The 23,868-nt window shown below is 42.5% G+C and overlaps 1 protein-coding gene across 5 annotated transcripts in view; it reads right to left on the bottom strand.

Moving 5' to 3' along the window:
• OCA2 (OCA2 melanosomal transmembrane protein) overlaps positions 1–23,868 on the bottom strand; it is a 677,082-nt gene that overhangs the window by 629,971 nt on the left and 23,243 nt on the right. For 4 of the 5 annotated variants that reach the window (XM_073664529.1, XM_073664531.1, XM_073664532.1 and 1 more), the window contains exon 2: positions 18,044–18,125. Coding sequence is in view for 1 of the 5 variants with exons in the window: in XM_073664532.1 (XP_073520633.1) it covers positions 18,044–18,045 (2 nt within the window). In the remaining 4 variants the exon portion in view is untranslated. Of the gene's footprint in view, positions 1–13,431; positions 13,572–18,043; positions 18,126–23,868 lie in introns of all 5 variants that reach the window. The other variant, XM_073664530.1, reaches the window with a different exon arrangement.

Below are 23,868 nucleotides of genomic sequence, written 5' to 3'. Positions count from 1 at the left end.
ATCTTGTTAATATGTTTTACTAAAACTAGTCTTTTTTTGCATCCCATTTTGCATGAGGAAAACCTGCCAGTCATCAGAGAGCAAGGAGGACACTGTTAACCGACATCCAGTGCTACTGTACACGGACCTCCCAGATGTAACAGGCATTGAGGACCTGGATGACAAGGGAATGATGACCTTTACCCGCTTGCCCCAACCAATTTCAGATCTGAGCTTATGATTATATCAACTAACAAGGGGGGATGGACATGCTGTGACAGCCCCAATTGGTAACAAGGGCACTAATTGGGTGAAGACCAATGTCCCTCAGGCTCAAAACATGACCCTGGCAAAGCACCTCTATTGTTGATAATAACATATTTTTTAGGGGGGAATGTAAAGGACATATTGATACTTATGCTAGAGCAACTCCATTTTGTCTGCTTGCTTTAAAATCATGTTATTATCACTCCTTGCATAACATACATTCTTTCTTTCTCTTCCCATGGAATTTGTCTCACACTAACCTTTTCTCAAGAGAACATTTTGTCAGACACTCTGTTATCTAACTTGTTCAGGCCAGGTTTGACCTTGTAAAATTTCCATAGTGCTTCAAACTAACAATGATAATATGACCATATATGTGTTTCCGTAATAATTGTACTAACATTAGTTAGCCTATAGTACTGTAGTTATTATGTTCTGCTACCAGAGCTAAGGAAAGAGAGGAGATCTGTCCCTACGATAGAACTCAGCTTAATCCCTACGATGTAACAGGGAACCTGATCCTGCGATCAGACCTGCTAAAGTCCTAAGCTAGTCTGTATGGAGACCTATAGATGTGGGGAAGGGATCCCTACAAGTACTAAGGACTGGGAGGAATATGGGACACCTTCAACAGACCAAGCAAACTAACAGAGCAAGACACAGAGCACAGGCTAGCTAGAAAGTAGATATACAATGAAGTCCAGCAAAGCCAGAAGGGCGGAGCAGGATTAAATAGGCCAACAAGGTCATGTGACCAGCAAAGGAAAAAAAACCTAAGAGCAAGGTTCTAACAGTACCCCTCCTTCTAAGAGGATCCTCCGGATCCCCTAGGACCAGGCTTATCAGGAAATCTCCTGTGAAACGCTCTGATAAGTCTGGACGCGGAAACATCATCCGACCTCACCCAAGAGTTATCCTCGGGACCGAAACCTTTCCAGGCCACAAGATACTGCAAACTACCTCTATACCGTCTAGAGTTAAGGATGCGAGAAATTTCATATTCCCCGTCCTCCACCACCGAAGGAACAGAGGCAGAGGCGTCACAATCCGATCCAACAGCTTTTTTCAACAGAGAGACATGAAATACCGGATTAATTCTCCAGGAGGTAGGAACCTCCAACCTAACAGCAGATTGGTTGACAACCTGAAGCACCTTAAAGGGCCCTACAAACTTGGGACCCAATTTCTTTGAAGGAATCCTCAACCGCAGATTCCTTGAGGACAACCAAACCATGTCACCAACAGCGAACATAACCTCCTGTCGTTTCCTATCAAAATAGTCTTTAGATTTTCTGTTGGCCTCCTGAAGATTACCACGCACATCCGTCCAAACTCTCTCCAAATCACCGGAAAAATTCTCCTCCTCAGGCACGGCAGATCCCAACTTGGAGAACGACCCAAACGACGGATGTCTCCCAGAACAACAAAAAAAAGGCGAACAACCAGCAGAAGAAGATGTATGATTGTTCAGAGCAAATTCAGCAAGTGGCAGAAACTCAGACCACCCCTCTTGATTGTCTGCCACAAAACAACGCAAGAACTGCTCAACATCCTGGTTTTTCCTTTCTGTCTGGCCATTAGATTCAGGATGATATCCGGACGAGAACGACAAATGAACTCCCAACCTATCACAAAAGGCACGCCAAAAACGAGCCACGAACTGAGGACCCCTATCAGAAACAATGTCAGTAGGAACGCCATGAAGTCTGACAATTTCCTTGACAAAGGCCTTAGCGAGAGTTTTAGCGCAGGGCAGTTTGACGAAAGGAACCAAGTGACACATCTTGCTAAAATGGTCCACGACCACCCAGATGACAGTAAAACCCTCAGAGGGGGGAAGGTCAGTTATAAAGTCCATAGCCAAATGTGTCCAAGGAGCACTGGGAACCTCCAAAGGACAAAGCAACCCCGCAGCAGGAGCATGTGAGGACTTAGATCTAGCACATATAGTACATTGACGCACCCACTTAATGACTTCCTTCTGCCATCCAGGCCACCAAAAACTGCGACCCACCAGTCTCTTGGTCTCAGAGATTCCGGGATGACCTGCCAACCGAGATTCGTGACACTCAACAAACAAATCTCTCCTAAATGTCCCAGGCACAAACAACCTCCCATGAGGAGTGTTAGAAGGGGCATTCTCCTGTGCTTTAAGAATCTCATTTTCCAAAACGGAGTCCAAAGCAGCTATCACAACACCTTCTTGTAAAATGTTCTCCTCTTTCTCAGCACCGACTATGGGAGAAAAACTGCGAGACAAGGCATCCGCCTTAACATTCTTAGTACCAGGGATGTAAGTAACGGAGAAATTAAACCGCGAGAAAAACAGTGCCCACCTAGCCTGACGGGCATTCAGGCGCTTGGCAGCATCAAGATATATCAGATTTTTATGATCCGTAAGAACCTGAACGGGAAATTCCGCACCTTCCAAGAAGTGGCGCCAGTGTTCAAAGGCGAGTTTAATAGCCAATAATTCCCGATTACCAATATCGTAATTCAGTTCAGTCTCCAAAAATTTTTTAAAAAAAAAGGCACAGGGATGTAATCCATCCCCGTTATCCTGAGACAATACTGCGCCAACCCCCACAGAGGAAGCATCAACCTCAACCAAAAACGGCCTAGTAACATCAGGCTGCATAAGGATGGGAGCAGAGGTGAACCTCTCCTTGAGATACACAAAAGCTTCAATGGCCTCAGAAGACCACTGAACCGCATCAGCACCTTTCCTGGTGAGATCAGTCAGAGGTTTGACAATACTAGAAAATTTTTTTATGAATTTGCTATAGTAATTGGCGAAACCCAAAAACCTCTGTATCGATTTCAAACCAATAGGCCTAGGCCATTCCTGCACAGCCTGAACCTTAACCGGATCCATCTCAAAACCTTTGCTGGAGATAATGTAGCCCAAAAAACTAATTCTCTGTACAGCGAACTCACATTTCTCCAGCTTAGCAAAAAGCGAATTGTCCATTAATAACTGCAATACCTCACGCACGCTCCGCCAATGAGACTCCAGATCCGGCGAATAAATCAAAATGTCATCCAAATACACAACCACATTTTTACCGATCAAAGGTCTAAGGATGTCATTAATCAGATTCTGAAAAAATGCAGGAGCATTAGTAAGACCAAAAGGCATAACCAGATTCTCAAAATGACCCACAGGAGTGTTAAAAGCAGTCTTCCATTCGTCACCCTCCTTCATGCGCAACAGATTGTATGCCCCCTTAAGGTCAATTTTAGAGAACCACTTGGCCCCCATTAACTGGTTAAACAGATCAGGAATCAATGGCAGTGGGTAAGGATTGCGTACAGTAATTTTGTTAATCTCACGAAAATCCAGACAAGGACGTAAACCGCCGTCCTTTTTTTTTACAAAAAAAAATCCAACCGCCACAGGAGACTTACAGGGCCTAATGTGACCGGCGGCCAAACTTGTCTGTATGTATTCCTCCAAAGCCTTCCTCTCAGGAATAGTAAGGTTAAATAAACGACTTTTAGGAAGAGTCGCTCCAGGGACAAATTCAATAGAACAATCATAGTCTCTATGGGGAGGCAAAACCTGCGATTCCTTCTCAGAAAAAACTCTCCAAAAATCCTGAATAGGAACAGGCAATTCTCCCCTATCCAAAGCTGCAATACGCCCGTTACAACACTTGTCATAACATTTATGGCTCCAGGATTTAATTTCACTGGTAGACCAATCCAGTACAGGATTGTGAAATTTTAACCAGGGCAATCCCAATATTACTGGAGAAGGCAAGTTATTCAACACTACCAAATCCAATTTCTCATGGTGAACACCATTAATAGTGAGAGGAAATTCACAGACCTTGAGAGTAATATTCTTCAAAGGGGAACCATCCACAGAAACCACAGCAATGGGGGATGATAAAGGTTCAGGTTTTAAATTGAGTCTTTCCACGAATCCCCCATCAATAACATTCAGAGTAGACCCACAATCGACAAACACCCGAAATTCCATTAATTTTTCCTGAGCAATCGTGGAAGCAGCTAAAAATACACCCTTGGAATTTAAACAGGCAATACGGGCATGACTGACCATTTTTTTTTCTTTCTTCATACGAAGCTCACAGCCTTTAATCAAATGACCAGATTTTCCGCAATAGAAACACAAGCCTTCAAAATATCGACGGTCTTTTTCTTGAGAGCGAGGTGCCACCGATCCAATCTCCATCGGTTCACCACTGTTAGTACACACATTCTCATAAGCAGAAACTGACATAGCAGAGGATTTGCTCTCATTAACCCTTGCACGCAGTCTTCTATCCACCCGTATAGCTAATTGCATAGCCTGTTGCAAATCTTCAGGTGTAGGATAAGCAATTAGCAGGTCTTTAACCCTTTCACTGAGCCCAGCAAGAAATAGACTTTTCAGAGCAGAATCGTTCCACCCTGTTTGAGTAGACCAACGACGGAAATGAGTACAATATTTTTCCACATTACCTGATCCCTGTTTTAAACATCTCAACTCAGTCTCAGCTGATGCGACACGGTCAGGATCATCATATAATAGTCCCAAAGCAGAAAAAAAAAACTATCCACTGATCTGAAGCATGTATCACTAGGTTGCAAAGAAAAGGCCCACTCCTGAGGCTCTTTGCGCAAAAGTGACATTATGAACCCTACGCGCTGGGATTCATCCCCAGAGGACTTAGGTCTCAAACGAAAATACAATAAGCAAGCATTTTTGAATGAAAAAAATTCTCGGTGTTCACCTAAAAATAAATCCGGCAAACATACCTTAGGCTCCAAGAAATGTGCTCCAGGACAGTTACTCACGTGCTGACGGAGCTCGGCCACCTCCAGAGAGAGTCCCTGCAGGCGATGAACCAAATCCTGAACCGACACCATGATGGAACAGAAAAAACTTTCCTTAGAGAATTTGCTGGCTGGACTTATTGTTATGTTCTGCTACCAGAGCTAAGGAAAGAGAGGAGATCTGTCCCTACGATAGAACTCAGCTTAATCCCTACGATGTAACAGGGAACCTGATCCTGCGATCAGACCTGCTAAAGTCCTAAGCTAGTCTGTACGGAGACCTATAGATGTGGGGAAGGGATCCCTACAAGTACTAAGGACTGGGAGGAATATGGGACACCTCCTAACAGATATAGTAGCAGACAGACGAACAAACAAAATATATAGAACATAGAGGTCAGTAGACCAAGCAAACTAACAGAGCAAGACACAGAGCACAGGCTAGCTAGAAAATAGATATACAATGAAGTCCAGCAAAGCCAGAAGGGTGGAGCAGGATTAAATAGGCCAACAAGGTCATGTGACCAGCAAAGGAAAAAAAACCTAAGAGCAAGGTTCTAACAGTAGTATGGCTGCAGAGTTGATTGGCTATTTGATATACTCAAAACAATATAAAATGCTAAGCAAAATAAATGGGATCAGAGATTCTTTGAATCCTCCCAATACAGAGCACGCATTGCCTCCGCTTGGTTTTCTGTGGATTGCGCAATCAACATAATAATTTGACACTCACTTGGTCAACCGTGAAGGGGTGACTACATTGAGAAGAGGAGCAGAACGGCACCAGATGCCAAAGAAACCAAAGAGATAGGTGAATATATTAACACACACTACTGTAAGGCAGCGCTAGTCATCATGCTGGGGGACACTCGCTGCATCGGGTCAATTAAAGCACACCATCCACGTTTTCCAGTATTTCACAAACCAGCAGTTTATTATACATCATAACTGCTATAACAGAGTCCAACTCAGTGGCTCGCCGACTTATTACATGTAATGTCCAGGAGCCTTTCAAGTGGCAGACAGGCTCACTTGGCTCCAGTTACAGCCTCCAGCAAAGTCACTTATATCAATGTTCATATAACGCAGTGTTTTTCCTTTGCCGGGTTTTAGCTGCTTCAGACTTGTTCTGCCACCACTGTGACTTTACGGCTTCCCAGATGGGGGGTCTCCAGCCCTCGTTCCTTCGAAGGCTACTGGTATGTTTTCTCACCTACATCCAGCCTCTGCCTTCCAGGACTCTTGCCTTCCAAGCCTCTGGCCCTCCAAGGCTACTGGGATCGCTTACACCTAAGGATCCAGCCTTTGCCCTTCAGGCTTCAATAGGCCTCACACTCTAGTGGTGTCCCACACGGGAACAGGCCTCATGCCTTACACACTCTGTCTCAAAACTACCAGGGTTCATGTATCTTCCAGTGCACACACAGGACCTGTGCTGATGTCAGTCATGTGATCAGACCTTCTGTGTGCACAGGACCTGTGCGATGTCAGTCATGTGACCAGTCACCTGGGGGAGGTACATGGTCGGCCAAAACACACCCTGGACCATTACAGGAATGCCGCAAGCCGCTGCATTACATATCCCCCCCCCTCTGTTCAAACTTGTGGGGTTGAACACATAATATACACAATTACTTATAACCCACAGCTCACACCGAGACCATGTACTTGACAATTGCGCTGCTCAGCCCCTGGAACATTAGTCAACGACATTAGCCCATTCCTTAGGGACCTACCATCTGTCATTGTCACTGACTTTGTCAAGTCACATTTCCGGGTCGTAACCTTGTCAGACCTTCCCGGCTCCCAGCGGTCCATACAGCAGTGTGACTCACACGCCCTAGTATATAAGGTCCGGTTAGACTCCGTACTGTCCCGTACTCTATTGGGTCATTTGTATGGGCCTCTCAAACCTGAGTTACTGGAGGTCTCACTACCTCTAAACCCACGCCCACTACTCTCAGGACATCTTGAAAGGTCCCTAACTTCAGCTGTAGCTGTTCTGTTATTTAGGGGCCCTTTCTCTGTTTGGTCTCACAATTTCTAGATGGCTGCCATCTTCTGCTGCTCAGGCGATGCTGCCTTTCCATTTTCAGTCTGGGGAGATTCAACTGTTCTACCTCTCGCAGGTAGGTCACTCGGTACTCCATCAGCATGCGTATATATGCAAGACTTTCTTCCGTTTCTACTGCGGAGAATGACACCATGCCGTCTTAATCTGGTATCCAGTCCTGTCAATCACGTGGACTGCTTACTTTCATCACACCAGACTTCTTTACCATCATCTGCATGGCTTGGCCATTTCTCCCAATGAGCTTTCTCACCAGAACACGAGGCACCCGGATGACCTCTTCCCGCAGACTGTGAGCTTTTCTCATAAGCTCCAGTTGTCTAACAGCTTGTTCCGTCTTCAACCGGAGAAACCACTTTGTGCAAATACATCTCGCTACCCTCTTCACTGTGACTTCGGTCGTGGACAAGACCACCAGCTGTTTAGCTTCTGAAGTCGAGTACACCTTACAGGCTCCCACGGCCTTCTTAAACTCTTCATGCACGGAATCACTGGTGCATTCTTCTCTCAAATCCTCGGGTACATCTATGAGGCACTTGTACCGAGAGGTTTCTGTCTCACCAGTGGTCTCCAAACAATCATCTAGCTAAGGTTTCAGGGGCAACTGACTTTCAGCTTCTTCACCCTGTATGCTTCCCCTGAGCTGACTCACAGCTACAAATTCAAGAATTTCCGTCTTGACCACTTCCATCTCATACTTATCTTCTGTTAACACTCTTAGCTCTCCTCAGGTCCACCTTCTCATGGTATAAAGGAGTAAGTGCAACTTTTTTTTTCCCTTTTTCCTTCTCCAAGGAGGCCTCGTTCACTGAGTGATACTTTGCCAGGCGACTTTTGAGCCCGAAAAACTTCTTCCTCTAGCTCAGCTACTCGCCTCTCAGCAGCCCATCTCTGAAGCTCTTCCTGCTTCAACTTGGCTTGTAGCGACTCCTTGAGCTTCTTGATCTTGGCTGTTACATCCACCGAATCACCCGAGCTCGTATTATTCGAGGAGGTATCTGTTTCATACCTCCCATCTCCGGTGGCCAACTCCTGGCCCTGGTCTGTGGCTTCTTTGATAGACTCCTCCATCTTTTTCCGCTCAGCTTCCATCTTGCTGATTCTTTCCTTAAGGCACGTCTCTGCCCTCTGGAGATTATCACAGAATGTCTGCAGCTCCTTCACATGAGCTTCCAGACCTAGGGTCTTTCTGCAGAGATCACCATTTTCATCACGGGTGTCCTTCAGAGTGGTCTCAACCACTTGGCGCATGTGTTCTGCATCCGCCTTATCATCCTCTAGTTTTTCTTTAACCCTGAGGAGATCCTCATAGTCTCTCAATTTGTTGCAGTTCTCCACTGCGTTCACCATATTCCTTCTTGGATTCACATAGCTCCCGGTTGAACTGTTCGTGCAGTCGTTCTAGATTTTGTTCATGCCCAGAAACTTCATCCTTTAGCGCCTCCTTCTCAAGCTTCAACTTCAAAACCTCCTCCTTGGTTTTGCGGCGATCCTCCTTAATTTCCCGGACCATTTCCTTCCATTGGTTAATTTCCTCGTTGCTTCCCTCCAGGTCTCGCTGTAAGTTCCTCACAACCTGGTATATTTTCTGCCGTTCAGACTCCAGGCTCCGCTGGTCTGAGGACATTCTCCAGGTTTTCCCATAGTTGCTGCACGTCACTCTGACACTCCTGCCTGATAGGCTCCCGCTCTTGGTCATGACTGGCCACCTCCTCTTTGAGGGCTGTCAGATCCTGATCCTTCTGTCTTAGTACTGTACCGGAGGTTGCTACTGGCAATGTCACCTCCTCTTCTGCCTCTAAAGGAGGATCCACACTTGAAACAAAGGCACACAGTACTACATTTTCTTTATTTTCACTTGCAGCAAAGACTACAGGAGCAACCTTTTTGTGGCCCATGCGCCGACGACGAGAGGGGGACTCTCTCCCCTCGTCTAGCCCCTCCTGACTGACCTCTTTTTCTACTTTCATAGTGTCACCGTCAGCTACGGGGTCTGTCACTCCCCATGGTTTTGTGGACTAACAGGTCACCTCCCACTTTGACGTCAACCCCTTCTACTGGAGCTACCCCGTTATCGGTCAAATCGTCATTTTTAGGCGGTACCATCCCACAACCAATAACAAATTTTGGTTTTCTATACTCCACGCTCTTGTGAAAATCCACCCCCTTTTGAGACTCCGCCCCTTTTGGACACCCACACCTGTAGGGGGAATTTTACAAAAAAAAAATCAACAATATTCTTAGGACTCGGTTCACAACATCTCTTACCACCTCCCCGGGCATTCTGGGACAATACTGGTGCCCTGGAGAGTTCACAGAATGATTCACTACCGCCATTCTATATGGTGCCCACAGCTCCTGCCGTTCCTGCACCATGTCCTGTAGACGTTTCTCAAATACCTGCTGCGGTTTTAAACGGCACTTTAATCGCTCAATAGCTTTATTTTCTTTTGCTGCTCCGTTCACAGCCATCGCAGTATACTATTCACACTAGACATTTCACCGCTTTCCCCGGAAAAATTTTCGTGGCCCCGCTGAGCCACAGTAAACCAGGTTTGAGTGCGAGGACAATTTTCGTAACCCCGCCGAGTTACAGCAAGATGCTTTAATCTTCGTGACCCCGCCAAGCCACAGCAAGATGCTTGTATCCACACTCATCATCCTGTGCAGTTGCCCCTAGCAACCGGGCTACAGTTGCCCGCAGCAACCGGGCTGCAGTTGCCTGCATTCTCCAACCACATGTAAGGCAGCGCTAGTCATCATGCTGGGGGACACTCGCTGCACCGGGTCAATTAAAGCACACCATCCACGTTTTTCAGTATTTCACAAACCAGCAGATATACATCATAAGTGCTATAACCGAGTCCAACTCAGTGGCTCGCAGACATATTACATGTAATGTCCAGGAGCCTTTCAAGTGGCAGACAGGCTCACTTGGCTCCAGTTACAGCCTCCAGCAAAGTCACTTATATCAATGTCCATATAACGCAGTGTTTGAGGCTATGTGCCCACGTAGCAAATTTGATGCAGAGCGTTTGTGCCTCTCTGGCAGAAAAAACGCATGCAGATTTACATGCGTTTTTTCTGCCAGAGAGAAGCGTTTTTACATGCGTTTTTGCATGTGTTTTTTCAAGCACTTTTCCAAGCAATTTTGAGCATCACTTGGAAAAGTGCTTGACAAGTTGATCACACAATATAAATCCATGCAACCGGCATGAATTTATAATGTGTGAACAACTTGGATGCTTTAAATGCAGCATCTATAGTAAAAAAAAAAAAGAATTCAAACGTTAAAAATAAAGAAAACCTGTATGTTCACCTCTCGGGCGGCCCCCGGTCTGCTCCCGGCCGCGTCTTCTCTCAAGCATCCTGCAGTGTACTGTCAGGACCTGCGGTGACGTCAGTCAGCTGATGGTCACGCGACCATCACCTGACCGCTGACGTCAGCTGTCGCGTGACCATCAGGTGACTAAATGACTTCACCGCAGGTCCTGATAGTACACTGCGGGATGCTGAAGAGAAGACACGGCCGGGAGCAGACCGGGGGCCGCCGGAGAGATGAATATACAGGTTTTGTTTATTAACTTTTTTTCACCTCGTGGTAGCCGGGATGAAGAGGAGTTGTAGTCTCCTCTTCATCCCAGGTACCACACACACCGCGATTACGCTGCAGCGTAATCACGGTAGAAATGGTCATGCTGCGTTTTGCAAACCAATGCGAATTCAGCGCGCAAATTAGCGCATCATGTGCACAGCACATCCGCATTCACATTGCTTTGCATGGCAGACTGTTTTACAAGCGATTTCGCAGCCGTAAATATGCCGCAAAAACGCTACAAAAACGTTACGTGGGCACATAGCCTTACCTTTCCCGGGTTTTTGCTGCTTCAGACTTGTTCTGCCACCACTGTAGCTTTACGGCTTCCCAGATGGGGGTCTTCAGCCCTCGTTCCTTCAAAGGCTACTGGTATGTTTTCTCACTTACATCCAGCCTCTGCCTTCCAGGACTCTTGCCTTCCAAGCCTCAGGCCCTCCAAGGCTACTGTGACCAGTCACCTGGGGGAGGTACATGGTCGGCCAAACACACCCTGGACCATTACAGTAATGCCGCAAGCCGCTGCATTACACTACATATACATATGCACAAATGTATTTAAAAATAAAAACTTTCATAGGTGGGCTTCTTTAAAGTGTCATTCATCTGAAACATCCTTATTAGGCAGCTTTCACCTTACAATGCTTCGCCGTATACAGTCATGGCCAAAAGTATTGAGACTGAGACAAATAGTAATTTTTCCAAAGTTTACTGCTTCATTTTTTGTAATGGCAATTTGCATATACTCTTGAAGTCAAAGAGTGATCAGCTTAACAGCAATTACTGTACTTGCAAAGTCAATATTTGCCCAGAAAATGAACTTTAACCCCAAAAACACATTTCAACATCATTGCAGTCCTGCCTTAAAAGGAGCAGCTAACATCGTTTTAGTGATTGATCCATTAACACATGTGTGGGTGTTGATGAGGACAGGGCTGGCGATCAATCAGTCATGATTAAGTAAGAATGACATCACTGGACACTTTAAAAGGAGGCTGGTTCTTGGTATCATTGTTTCTCTTCAGTTAACCATGGTTATCTCTAAAGAAACACGGGCAGCCATCATTGCACTGCACAAAAATGGCCTAACAGGGAAGAGTATCGCAGCTACAAAGATTGCACCTCAGTCAACAATCTATCCCATCATCAAGAACTTCATGGAGAGAGCTTCCATTGTTGTCAAAAAGGCTCCAGGGCGCCCAAGAAAGACCAGCAAGCGCCAGGACCGTATCTTAAAACTGTTTCAGCTGTGGGATCGGACTACCAGCAGTGCCGAGCTTGCTCAGGAATGGCAGCAGGCTGGTGTGAGTGCTTCTGCACACACTGTGAGACGGAGACTCTTTGAGCAAGGGCTGGTTTCAAGGAGGGCAGCAAAGAAGCCACTTCTCTCCAGAAAAAACATCAGGGACCGACTGATATTCTGCAAAAGGTACAGGGAGTGGACTGCTGAGGACTGGGGCAAAGTCATTTTCTCTGATGAATCCCCTTTTCGATTGTTTGAGACATCTGGAAAACAGCTTATTCGGAGAAGAAGAGGTGAGCGCTACCACCAGTCTTGTCTCATGCCAACTGTAAAGCATCCTGAAACCATTCATGTGTGGGGTTGCTTCTCAGCCAAGGGAATCGGCTCACTCACAGTCTTGCCTAAAAACACAGCCATGAATAAAGAATGGTACCAGAATGTCCTCCAAGAGCAACTTCTCCCAACCGTCCAAGAGCAGTTTGGCGCCCAACAATGCCTTTTCCAGCATGATGGAGCACCTTGCCATAAAGCAAAGGCGATAACTAAATGGCTCATGGAACAAAACATAGAGATTTTGGGTCCATGGCCTGGAAACTCCCCAGATCTTAATCCCATTGAGAACTTGTGGTCAATCATCAAGAGAAGGGTGGACAAACAAAAACCAACAAATTCTGGCAAAATGCAAGCATTGATTATGCAAGAATGGACTGCTATCAGTCAGGATTTGGTCCAAAAGTTGATTGAGAGCATGCCAGGGAGAATTACAGAGGTCTTGAAGAAGAAGGGGCAATACTGCAAATATTGACTTGCTGCATTAACTCTTTCTAACTGTCAATATAACCTATTGGTACTCATAATATGATTGCAATTATATTTCTGTATGCGATATAAACATCAGACAAACACTAATAAAAACCAGAGGCCAGCAGATCATGTGAAAATATAATTTTGGTGTCATTCTCAAAACTTTTGGCCATGACTGTACTCTGAAATCTCAGCTACACTGGGCAATGATGTCCATGGAAAATGTCTGTTTACAGCTTTTGAAGTCCCGGATATTTTCAATTACCTTTAAAGAAGTCACTCAGCTTGTCTTATGACTCACATATTCCATTCATTGATGTTACCTACTAAACATTAAATACAATAGTTTGTGAAAAATTCTTCTTTGAAAAACGCATTCCTTACTTTAATAGCTAATTTCTGTCTTTTATGACTCATAATGCATCTTCATAGAAAAAGGGAACAAGGCACTCCTATGCACTATGTTGTTGAGTTGTCTTTATTTTCTAACAATCCAAAACAATGATGTTTCAGTCCTAGTGAACTTTCATCATATATTGAACACTGTGGTTATAAAATGCAAAAAAAGATGTAATAGAAAATAATTAAGCATGTCAGATATTCCTTTTTTATCATAACATAGAATAACTGTCCTTATATCAATTTATCATTCATTCCTAGGCTGTGTTCTCTTAACACAGCCATTCTTACCTATATCTCCATGAAGCGTTTTTCCAAAAGCCATTGTTCAAAAATGTTCAACTGTTGTGCGTCAACTACTCCCATGAAGACCTGTACATCTCCATGTTATACCTCAAACAATTCTTCCGTAGTATGAGCCTGAAGGTAAGCTAGTAAAAATAGGGGTCAAATTAAAGGGATAAGTATTGTAGGATCATGCTACTGTTTATAGTATGTTACTATGAAGATGTAATGGTCTTTTTTATATCAATCTATTGAAATTGGTTGCTCCAGTCAATCACCGGCCTCATTGGTGAAATTATTCCAGTTTGCTCATGCCCACTGAGGGCAGTGATTGGCAGCATTGTTGACCCAAGGATAGTCGGGTCAAGGTAGCTGACAAAGAACGATGGGACCACCAGACATCCGGAGCATGGTGTTTACCCAGATAAGTAGAAACTATTTTATTTTAATACATCCCCGACTTTCTTAGACAAACGCTTTATCTTTTTTGTACAGAATGTACAGCATTACAACATATCTTAGATGGCAGAATATTAAGAAATAAGCATATACTAGCTATAATTAAGGAGTCTGGCACAGAGGATTTAACCCATATCCATGAAATTCCAATTAACCATGGATGATTGTGTTTGTGTTTTCGCTGAAATTGATTTAATGGCCTTAATGGTCAAATAAAACTCAAAATGATTAATTTCATGCTTCTAAGTTCATAACGTATTTGACCTACTATGCCATGGTACTTAGAAATGACCATTTTTAATTCTGTGCAAATTACTTATTAGTGCTATTAAGGAAATGAAACTATATGCAGTAAGCTGAGTAATGGACAGGAATTTAGAAGATGTACTTGCAAAACAGTGCAAATGCTAAATTTTCACAAATACTTTTATTACCGTATGTATGAAAACTGTTTATTCTTGGGATGGTCAGTTTCTCTTTAATAGGAGCTGATCTGCCACAGTTGAAACACGCCTAAAAGAGCTATGGTTTTCAGCTCCATTCAACATTTACATCCAGCTGCTGCTGGAGCTGATCACTGGGTGTGCCGTATGTTGGACCTCCACCAATCTAATATTGATGCATCATAGGAATAAGTCATCAATATTGTATGCCTTGGGAACCCATTTAACCTCTACAATGTATACAGTACCTTGAAAAAGTATTCATAGCCTTTGAACTTTTCCACACTTTTTCACGTTTCACCCACAAACTTAAATGTATTTTATTGGGATTTTGTGATATACAGGTGCTAACAAAAAATAGTAAGTATTTGTGAAGCGTAAAGGAAATGATACAAAGTTTTCTAAATATTTTAAAAATATAAATCTGAAAATGAGACAATACTTTGTAGGACTACCTTTTGCTGCATTACTGCTGCAAGTCTTTTGGGATACATCTGTATCAGCTTTGCACATCTAGAGGCTGACATTTTTTGCACATTCTTCTCTGCAAACTAGCTCTAGCTCCATGAGATTGGATGGAGAGCATCTATGAACAGCAATTTTCAAGTCTTGCCACAGATTCTCAATGGGATTTAGGTCTAGACTTTGACTGGGCCATTTGAAGGGAACCTGTCATGTCCTAGCTACTATCTACACTGCCCCCATTTCTACATGTCCAGCCGCTGGTCCCACGCCTGCGCAGTGAGGCTGTGTGGTTACCAGCTTCACTGCGCACGTGCGGGGACATAGCACATACGCAGTGAAGCTGGTAACCACACAGCCACACTATGCAGGTGCGGGAACAGCGGCTGGACATGTAGAAATGCGCAAGCGCCTCAATAATATCAGCGCTTGCCGGGAGCAATATTCAAATACGTGGGCGGTGCCAGCAGTGACTTAATGTAACACCCGCCCCTGACTGAATAGCAGAATCACATCCCTATGACTGAAAATGAGCAGGTAGGATACAAGTACATAAAAGGCTATAAAATCATTATACTACCACCGATTTTAATGAAAAAAGTTTGATAGTGATGCACATTGCATCACTAAGAAAGCAATGGGGGTAGTGTACAGGGTAAATAGGATGTGACAGGTTCCCTTTAAGCACATGAATATGCTTTGATCTAAACTATTCCGTTGTAGCTCTGGCAGTATGCTTAGAGTTGTTGTCCAGCTGGAAGGTGAACCTACACCCCAGTTTCAAGTGTTTTGCAGCCTCTAACAGGTTTTCCTCCAGGATTGCCCTGTATTTACACCAAATATAGATTTTTGTATTGAGCTCAAAAATGTCTATAGTCTCATCTGACTAGAGCACCTTTTTTCACATGCTATCTGTGTCCCCTATATCACTTTTCGTAAACTCAAAAAGGGCTTCTTATGGCTTGCTTTCAAAAATGACTTTTTTCTTTCTACTCTTCCATAAAGGTCAGATTTGTGGAGTATATGACAAATAGTTGTCCTGTGGACAGATCCTACCAACTGAGCTGTGGATCTCAGCAGCTATTCCAGAGTGACCATGGACCTCTTGGATGCTTCTACAATTAAAGCTCTTCCTTTCTTGATACTGTATGTCAGTTTAGGAGGATGGCCATGTTTTTACAGGTTTTCAGTTGTGCCATACCATTTTTGGATGATGGATTGAACAGTGCTCTGTGAGATGTTCAGAGCTTGGGCAATCTTTTTTTATAACGTAACCTTGCTTTACTCTTCTCCCCAACTTTCACCCTGACCTATTGAGTGTTTCTTGGTTTTAATGATGCTGTTTGATCCCTAATGTTCTCAGACAAACCTCTGAGGCCTTCACAGAGCAGCTGTAGTTATACTGAGAATAAATTACACACAGGTGGACTCAATTAATCAATTGTGACTTCTGGAGGCAATTGACCACTGATGATTTTATTTAGGGGTATCAAACTGCAGGTGGCTGAATACAAATGCTTGTCACAATTTTCTGATTTATATTTTAAGTACAGGCGCTCGATGCTTCATGGTGGTACGAATCATTTAACTACTCCTTCCCTCCTGCTTGGCTTCCATCTGTTTACACACTTCTCTGACTCTATGAAGCTAGAGCTGTCAATCAAAGAGGGGGTGGAGATTGAGGGAAACCAAGCAGATGGGAAGTTGTACTTAAATGATTTGCCCTGCCGGAAAGCACTGAATGCCTGTACTTGGTGTGAACAGTAATTCTGTTCCTTTAAGGATTGAACATATGTTCTCAATTTGATTGAAATCATGGAGTTTCCTGGCGAAAGACCTGAAATGTTAATGCTTTTTTTTTTTTTTTTTCATGGAACAACCTGGTTATCACTTGCATTCTGACATTGTGCTACAACATGTTAAAAAAACCAATGTTCATCATTAAATTGCTCCTGGATCATTAGAAGACGTCGTTCTTGGAGGATGTTTAGATACCATTCTTTATTCATGGTAGTGTTCTAAGGAAAAATTATGAGTGAGCCCACTACCTAGGATTATATGCAAACACACACATGAATGGTCTCAGGATGCTTTACTGTTGGCATGACAGAACTCATGGTAGCTCATTCTTCCAGATGTCACAAACCATCTGATGGGGGCTTCATCAGAGAATATAAGTTTCCAGGAAGTACAGAGATTAGACTGGAGGGGACTGGGGTGAAGTTATTTGCTATGATTAAGCCTCCATCAGACTGTTTGGGACATTTGGAAGAGTGATTCTCTGGAGAAGAACATGTGAACCCTACCATGAGTCTTGTGTCAAGCCAGCAGTAAAGCATCCTGAGACCATTCATGTGTAGGGTTGCTTTTCATGCAAGGGAGTGGGGTCACTCATATTTTTGCCTAAGAACACTACCATAAAGAAGGGTATCAAAACATCCTCCAAGAGCAACTTCTCCCATCTGTACTTGCTACAAACTGTCACTTAAATTCATTTATTCTTAAATTTGTATACATTTTAAAGGGAAGTCACAATCTTGAATACAGTTAATGTCTATGCTTTTAGGAAAATATCCACTAAAATAGATTAATTCCTGTAGCCAAACACTGAAAAGCTGTATAATTATATCGATGATCATAGTGGAATGGCTTACAGTATTGCTAATGAAAACTTTGCATCAAATGATGAAAAACATATAATTTAAGAAAGCCTTTCTCACTGATACATCTGGAAATACTTATATCCTACATTTGCTTTGATATATACACTCATGAAATTTTAATAAGATATGTACTGTACGCGAATCTTTTCTGAGCTGCTGCGTAAAACTTCCTACCATTAATACTAAATTGAATACATTCACGTAAGCCGGTACATAATTATCTCCTCCTATGTTTTGATTACCAAGGAGCTTCTGAGGAGCACTATTACAACCAAATTATTTGTAGTTTATGCAATCAACAATGCCTCCAATTCCTTCCTTTCCTTGAGATTGCAGTAATAAAAGGAATTATCATCACATTTCAACTCTTTAAAAAAAAATTAGAAACCTTTTATCTTATAGCCACATTCCATTTATCAGTCCTGGCTGTCATAAGATTAGTTGGAAATTTAGTAAATGAAGCAATTTGCTTGTGTTCAGATAGTAAAGTTTCAATCCATTACATTTTTATTTTACACTACAGAAGATATCAGCAGCATTTCCAGAGTCTCTGCAGTAATTAGCAAAGCAGCAGAAAGCAAATACACTTACATTTTCTTGTAGTTGGAAAGCGGGATTAGAGAATTTGCCTTTCAGATGTTGGTGCCAACAGATAAGTGGCACAGAGAGGAAGCTAAAAGAAAGCAAAAAATATCAGTTAATGCTATTTTCACAGCTCTTTTTTTTTTCCCCTAGGTTTGGGGTATATGTCAAGAAATCTCCGCAATGTCCCTTTGGCATATACAGTATTTTACCAGTAGGCATCAGCAAAACGTATTTTTGTATTTTGAACTTGATTGAAAAGCAGAACCGATTATGGCTTGCAATACAATGGAATCCCTTAAGAAACAAATACACAATGTACTTATATGTTTTAATCTGTTCCAAACATAAAACATTAGCAAACCTTGGCACACCATATGACACACACATCACAATGTATCCTATCTAATCACATTTCAACTGTATCATAAAATACAGAAATAAGTGGTAGCCAGAGGGAAGGTTAACAGAGGGAAAATTTGCATGGTATTAATATTACAAAGTATATTCATTTTTGATTTAGGAATTGTGCTAAAACCAAATTCTAATACATTAACAGAATGTTTCAATTCATACCACACATTAGACAAGTTGTTCACATTACTTTACAATTGGTATACAGTGGGGGGAAAATTATTTCATACACTGCCGAATTTGCAAGTTTTCCTACCTACAAAGAATGGAGAGGTCAGTAATTTTATCGTAAGTACACTTCAACTGTGAGAGAGAGAATCTAAAAATAAAGACCGGAAATACTATTGTATGATTTGAAATAATTAAATTGCATTTTATTACATGAAATAATAAGTATTTGATCACCTACCACCCAGCAAGAATTCTTGCTCTCACAGACATGTTAGTTTTTTTCTAAGAAGCTCTCCTACTCTGCACACATTACCTGTATTAATTGCACCTGTTTGAACTCGTTACCTTTATAAAAAAGGTCCCCCTGCTCACAAAAGCACATGTCAAGGCCCGTTTGAAGTTCCCTAATAACCATCTGGATGATCCAGAGAAGGCAAGCGAGAAGGTCATGTGGTGAAATGAGACCAAAATAGGACTTTTTGGTATCGACTCCACTCGCTGTGTTTGGAGGAAGAAGGATGAGTGCAACCCCAAGAACACCGTCCAAACCGTGAAGCATGGTGGAGGAAATATCATAGGGGTGCTTTACTGCAAAGGGGACAGGATAACTGCATCATATTGAAGGGAGGATGGATGGGCTCATGTATCACAATATTTTGGCCAACAACCTCCTTCCCTTAGTAAGAGCATTGAAGATGGGTCATAGTTGGGTCTTCCGGCATTACAATGACCTAAATCACACAGCCATGGTTAATAAGGAGTGGCTCCGGAAGAAGCATTTTAAGGTCCTAGAGTGGCCTAGCCAGTCTCCAGACCTAAACCCAATAGAAATTCTTTGGAGGGAGCTGAAACTCAATGTTGCCAAGTGACAGCCCTGAAACCTGGAAGATCTGGAGAAGATCTGTATGGAGAAGTGGGTCAAAATCCCAGCTGCAGTGTGTGCAAACTTGGTCAAGAATTACAGGAAACTTCTGCTCTCTGTAATTTGCAAAGAGAGGTTTCTGTACCAAATATTAAGCTATGTTTTTCTATTGTATCAAATACTTATTTCATGCAATAAAATGCAAATTATTAGTGATGAGCAAGCGTGCTCGGTACTCGCCCGAGCATCTCACTGCTCGATGAGTATTTCCGGGATGTTCATGCGGGAGCTATGGTCCCCGCCCTGAATGTTTGGCACTCTTTAGAGACCCAATGAACATGCAGGGATTGCATGCTGTGCACTGTAATGCCGTAGCCATGTTCGTTGTGGCATTAGTGATTGGCTGGCCGCATAGAACAGTATGGGAGACCCGCTCCATTCTAATGGGAACATGTCGTTACTGAGGCCCATCTATGTGTCTTTAAATTGGTCTTGGTGTTTTTCCTACATTTAGGCAGCCATTGCAGTCACTGCATATGCAATAACTGTATAGCATAACCGCTCCTTTCCAATTGGAACATGTCGTTATTGAGGCCCACTTCTACGTGCCTTCAAATTGGTATTGGGGTATTTCACAAATTTAGACAGCCCTTGCAGTCACTGCACGAGCATTACCAATATAGGAGACCCTTTCCTTTATAATGGGAACAGTTTTTTTTTTACTGAGGCCCTCCACTATGTCTCTTCAAAGGAAAATTGGGGTGCGTCCAAACTTTTAGCAGCCCTTGCAGTCACTGCATATGCAATAACAGTATAGTAGACCCACTGTTTAATAATGGAAACAACAAAGCATAGCCGGATGATGGCCCTCTAACAATAGTGAGGGCCGACTGCTGGCCCTTTAAGAATAGTAAGCACTGCCTGATGGCCCTATAAAAATTAGGTCCCTCCACCATAAATAAAACAGGATGTGTCTGACCATGTCTCACACACCACATGGGAAGATAAGGTACTAAAATGTTAAAATTACATTTACTAGTAAATGTATTTTTCACCATTGAAAGCAATAAAAAAGTACAAAAATGTATCAAACGCTATGTGTGAACATAGCCCAAGGTGTGGAGGATCATTTTTGTTTTTTGGTTATTTATTTGCCTTATATTCAAGTCATTACCCTGGAAAGGATGTTCCTTAACATTTTTTCACAGGAAAATCCATTTAGTTTTCATTTTTGTTTTACTGTGAGCCCATAAAAGTGGCGTAATACTCTGACAACATTGTTCACAGCAGTGACCTGGGAGTCAGAGATGCTTCCTGGAGTCTTCCCCATGCAGTTCCATGTCAATTGAGCACTGTTCCCATCAATTTGGGCAATTTTTAGGCCCCCTGCAGACCTTCGGGAGGGGGTCTCCAGAAAATTGCTTGAGTTTCCCATAGACTTTGGGCTCATTGCTCGGGTCGAGCACTCGAGCATTCCAATTTGCTCGACTCGAGCAACGAGTACCTGAGCATTTTAGTGTTCACTCATCACTATTAAAAATGTAAAAATCATACAATGTGATTTTCTGTTTTTTTTTGGGGGGGGGTTAGATTCTGTCTCTCACAGTTGAAGTGTGCCTACAATAAAAATTACAGACCTGTCCATTCTTTGTAGGTGGGAAAACTTGTAAAATTGGCAGTGTATCAAATACTTTTTTCCCCACTGTATAACATATGTGAACAACTTATCTAATACGTGTGGTATGAATTGAAACATTCTGTTAATGTATTAGAATTTGGTTTTAGGACCATTGAATTCCTAAATCAAAAATTAATAAACTTTGTAATATTAATACCATACAAATTTTCCTCTGTTAACCTTCCCTCTGGCTACCACTTATTTCTGTATTTTATGATACAATTGAAATGTGATTAGATAGGATACATTCTGATGTGTGTGTCATATGGTGTGCCAAGGTTTGTTAAACTTCCAAACTAGGAGATACTGCCCCGTTAAGTAATTTATAATATTTTTTTTCTTTACACATATTTTGGCCAGTGAAAGACTGTTTGTGCACATGTGAAAGAGTAATGGCTGCTATACATTTAAAAACAAAATGTTATTTACCTGTCCTGGCTCCTGCATGGAGCTCTGCATCCTCCATCCCCGGTAGCCAGCTACCTCTGCCCCCAAGGACGTCGAGTTAACATGGTAACCGGGAATGTACCTCTGATGTCACTTGCCCAGGACAGCTAAGCAGTGATACTACAATCTCCAATTTGGCTGCAAACATTCTCCTTTACCCTTTAGGATTTTCAGATTCCTTTACCAAGTTTTGGCATGCCCCTTTTCGAAATTAATTCTCTTTTTAAAATACCCATAAGTGCAAAGATTTTGTTTTGTAGTATATTCACTGGGCTATTCTTAAATAAGTAAAATGCAGGACCGATAAGAGCAGCTCAATCAGGAGCTGAGAGGGAGGGTGAAGGAGGTGAGCATCTTATTGCTGTATAGAAATAAATGTGCTTTAGAGAGCTCACTAGGATCTTTGGAGCTAGCTTCTCTCCTGGAATGTAACTATGTGTACTTTTGGCCAGTCTCTGGTGGCTGATTTCCTTGGTGGCAAGTTGTACATTATGTAAGCTCTAACAGCAGGAGAACTTGCTACCAAACTCAGCAGACTCTCCCCAACTGTTATTTACCTGTCCTGCATCCGTAGACTGTCTGCACATCTCCTGTATCCGGTGGCCAGCTCTCTTTACTCTTGTGTGTAGGGTTACAATGGTAACTCAGTGTGAATGTTTGTCATTTTGTTAGGCCTTTTAGGGACACTCAAGCAGACTGCTTGCCAACTGAGGCTTGAGTAAGGACCACATGATACTTCCAGGTAAGTTCCTTATGCTACCACTGTATCAACAGTATCAACCCAGCTCTAGCTGTACTTTGTTTTGCTACAACTTGTTCAATGTGTGCCATTGGACAAACAACCTGTGCTACCAAATGCCTATCTTCTAGTCTGGCTTTGCTGTTTCCATTTTCTGTCTGCACATCCAGTTCTGTGACAACCAGTTACCTGCTGTCTTTTCGACTCTACTGTTCTCATGTGTTGTCCATACACTCAGCTCTGCTATCCCAATGTGCCGGTTTATAAATCTGGCTTTGCTGATTCCAAGTGCTGTATCCACGTCCATTATATTTACAACCTGGTACCTGCAGCCGACTTGGCTCTAATGTTCCCAAGTGCTGCCTGAATTTCCAGCTCTGCTAATTGAAGGTCTCTGACTTACAACTTGGCTCTGCTGTTACTGGATGCTGTCTGCACACTTAGTTCTGCTAATCCAAGGTGCTTTTATGCCAACACATTTCTGTTGTTTCTTGTGTTTTTTGCATATTTTACTCTACTTCAAGTTGCCTGACTGCTGACTAAGCTCTATTTTTCCTGGGTTCTGTATGCATATTAGGCACATATAAGCCATACAGGCGATTCATCTCTGCTGTTCATGCTACTGTCCACACACACACTCTAAATCATCATACCATCTAGAATTTCCAGCTCCACTGATCCTTGTCCCACACAGCATATCTTGCTTTTCTGGTCCCTGCTGTTCAATGTGCCTTCTAGCTTGTACAGCTCCCCATTATCAATTCCTCCAGTCTGACCTACAGTTTAGAGAATTTATCTCACCAAATGAACCTTTAACTCTTACATTTCATATAATCAAAAATCACCTGAAAACTCAACTCTGTAAACAAGACTACAACCTACAAGAACCCTACAATACTGCTATGAGCAGGTACCACACACTATCTTCTTCTTACTGACCTTGTAGGTTGTAAACCCGCCATGCAGGGTTTTCTCTCTCATAATTTCTATCGGTCACTCATGTAGTCATGTTTTCTTCCTTTATGTTATACACTTATGTATTGTTATGTATGTCTTATGCCCTTTAAACCTTGCTTCCACTTTTTCCTTAAGTATAGCACTGTTTAATTAAGAACACTTTTTAAAACAAAGAATAATAACATCCTTATTACAGATTGACCTGAGATTTTTTATAGTGACAATCTCTAAATATTTCTGAGAGAACAATGCGATCTACACACAAAACTGACTGATATCTTCCTTGTCTTATTTCAAACTGAGATCAACATAGCACAGAATGATTCCTAAGTGGCCCTATGTCTATTTAAAAAGTTTGAACATAGTTTATTTCATAAAGTGCCACTTTACCTTTGCTTCTGAAAAGGCTTTAAAAGCCTACATGAGTCATGTTTAAAAATTCCATTAATTTAAGACATCTTGCTATGAGCTCATTACTTTCTTTGTGATTTTGTACTCGGGGCTTTAAAAAGCATACATTTTAATTACCTATAATTATATAAAAATACAAATAAATCTCAATGTTA

Source organism: Phyllobates terribilis, unplaced genomic scaffold (assembly GCF_046119375.1).
Source record: "Phyllobates terribilis strain yellow unplaced genomic scaffold, ASM4611937v1 Scaffold_2__4_contigs__length_985480577, whole genome shotgun sequence".
Classification (NCBI taxonomy): domain Eukaryota; kingdom Metazoa; phylum Chordata; class Amphibia; order Anura; family Dendrobatidae; genus Phyllobates; species Phyllobates terribilis.
Note: the sequence above shows the minus strand (reverse complement) of the source record. Positions and strands in the feature narration are given on the sequence as shown.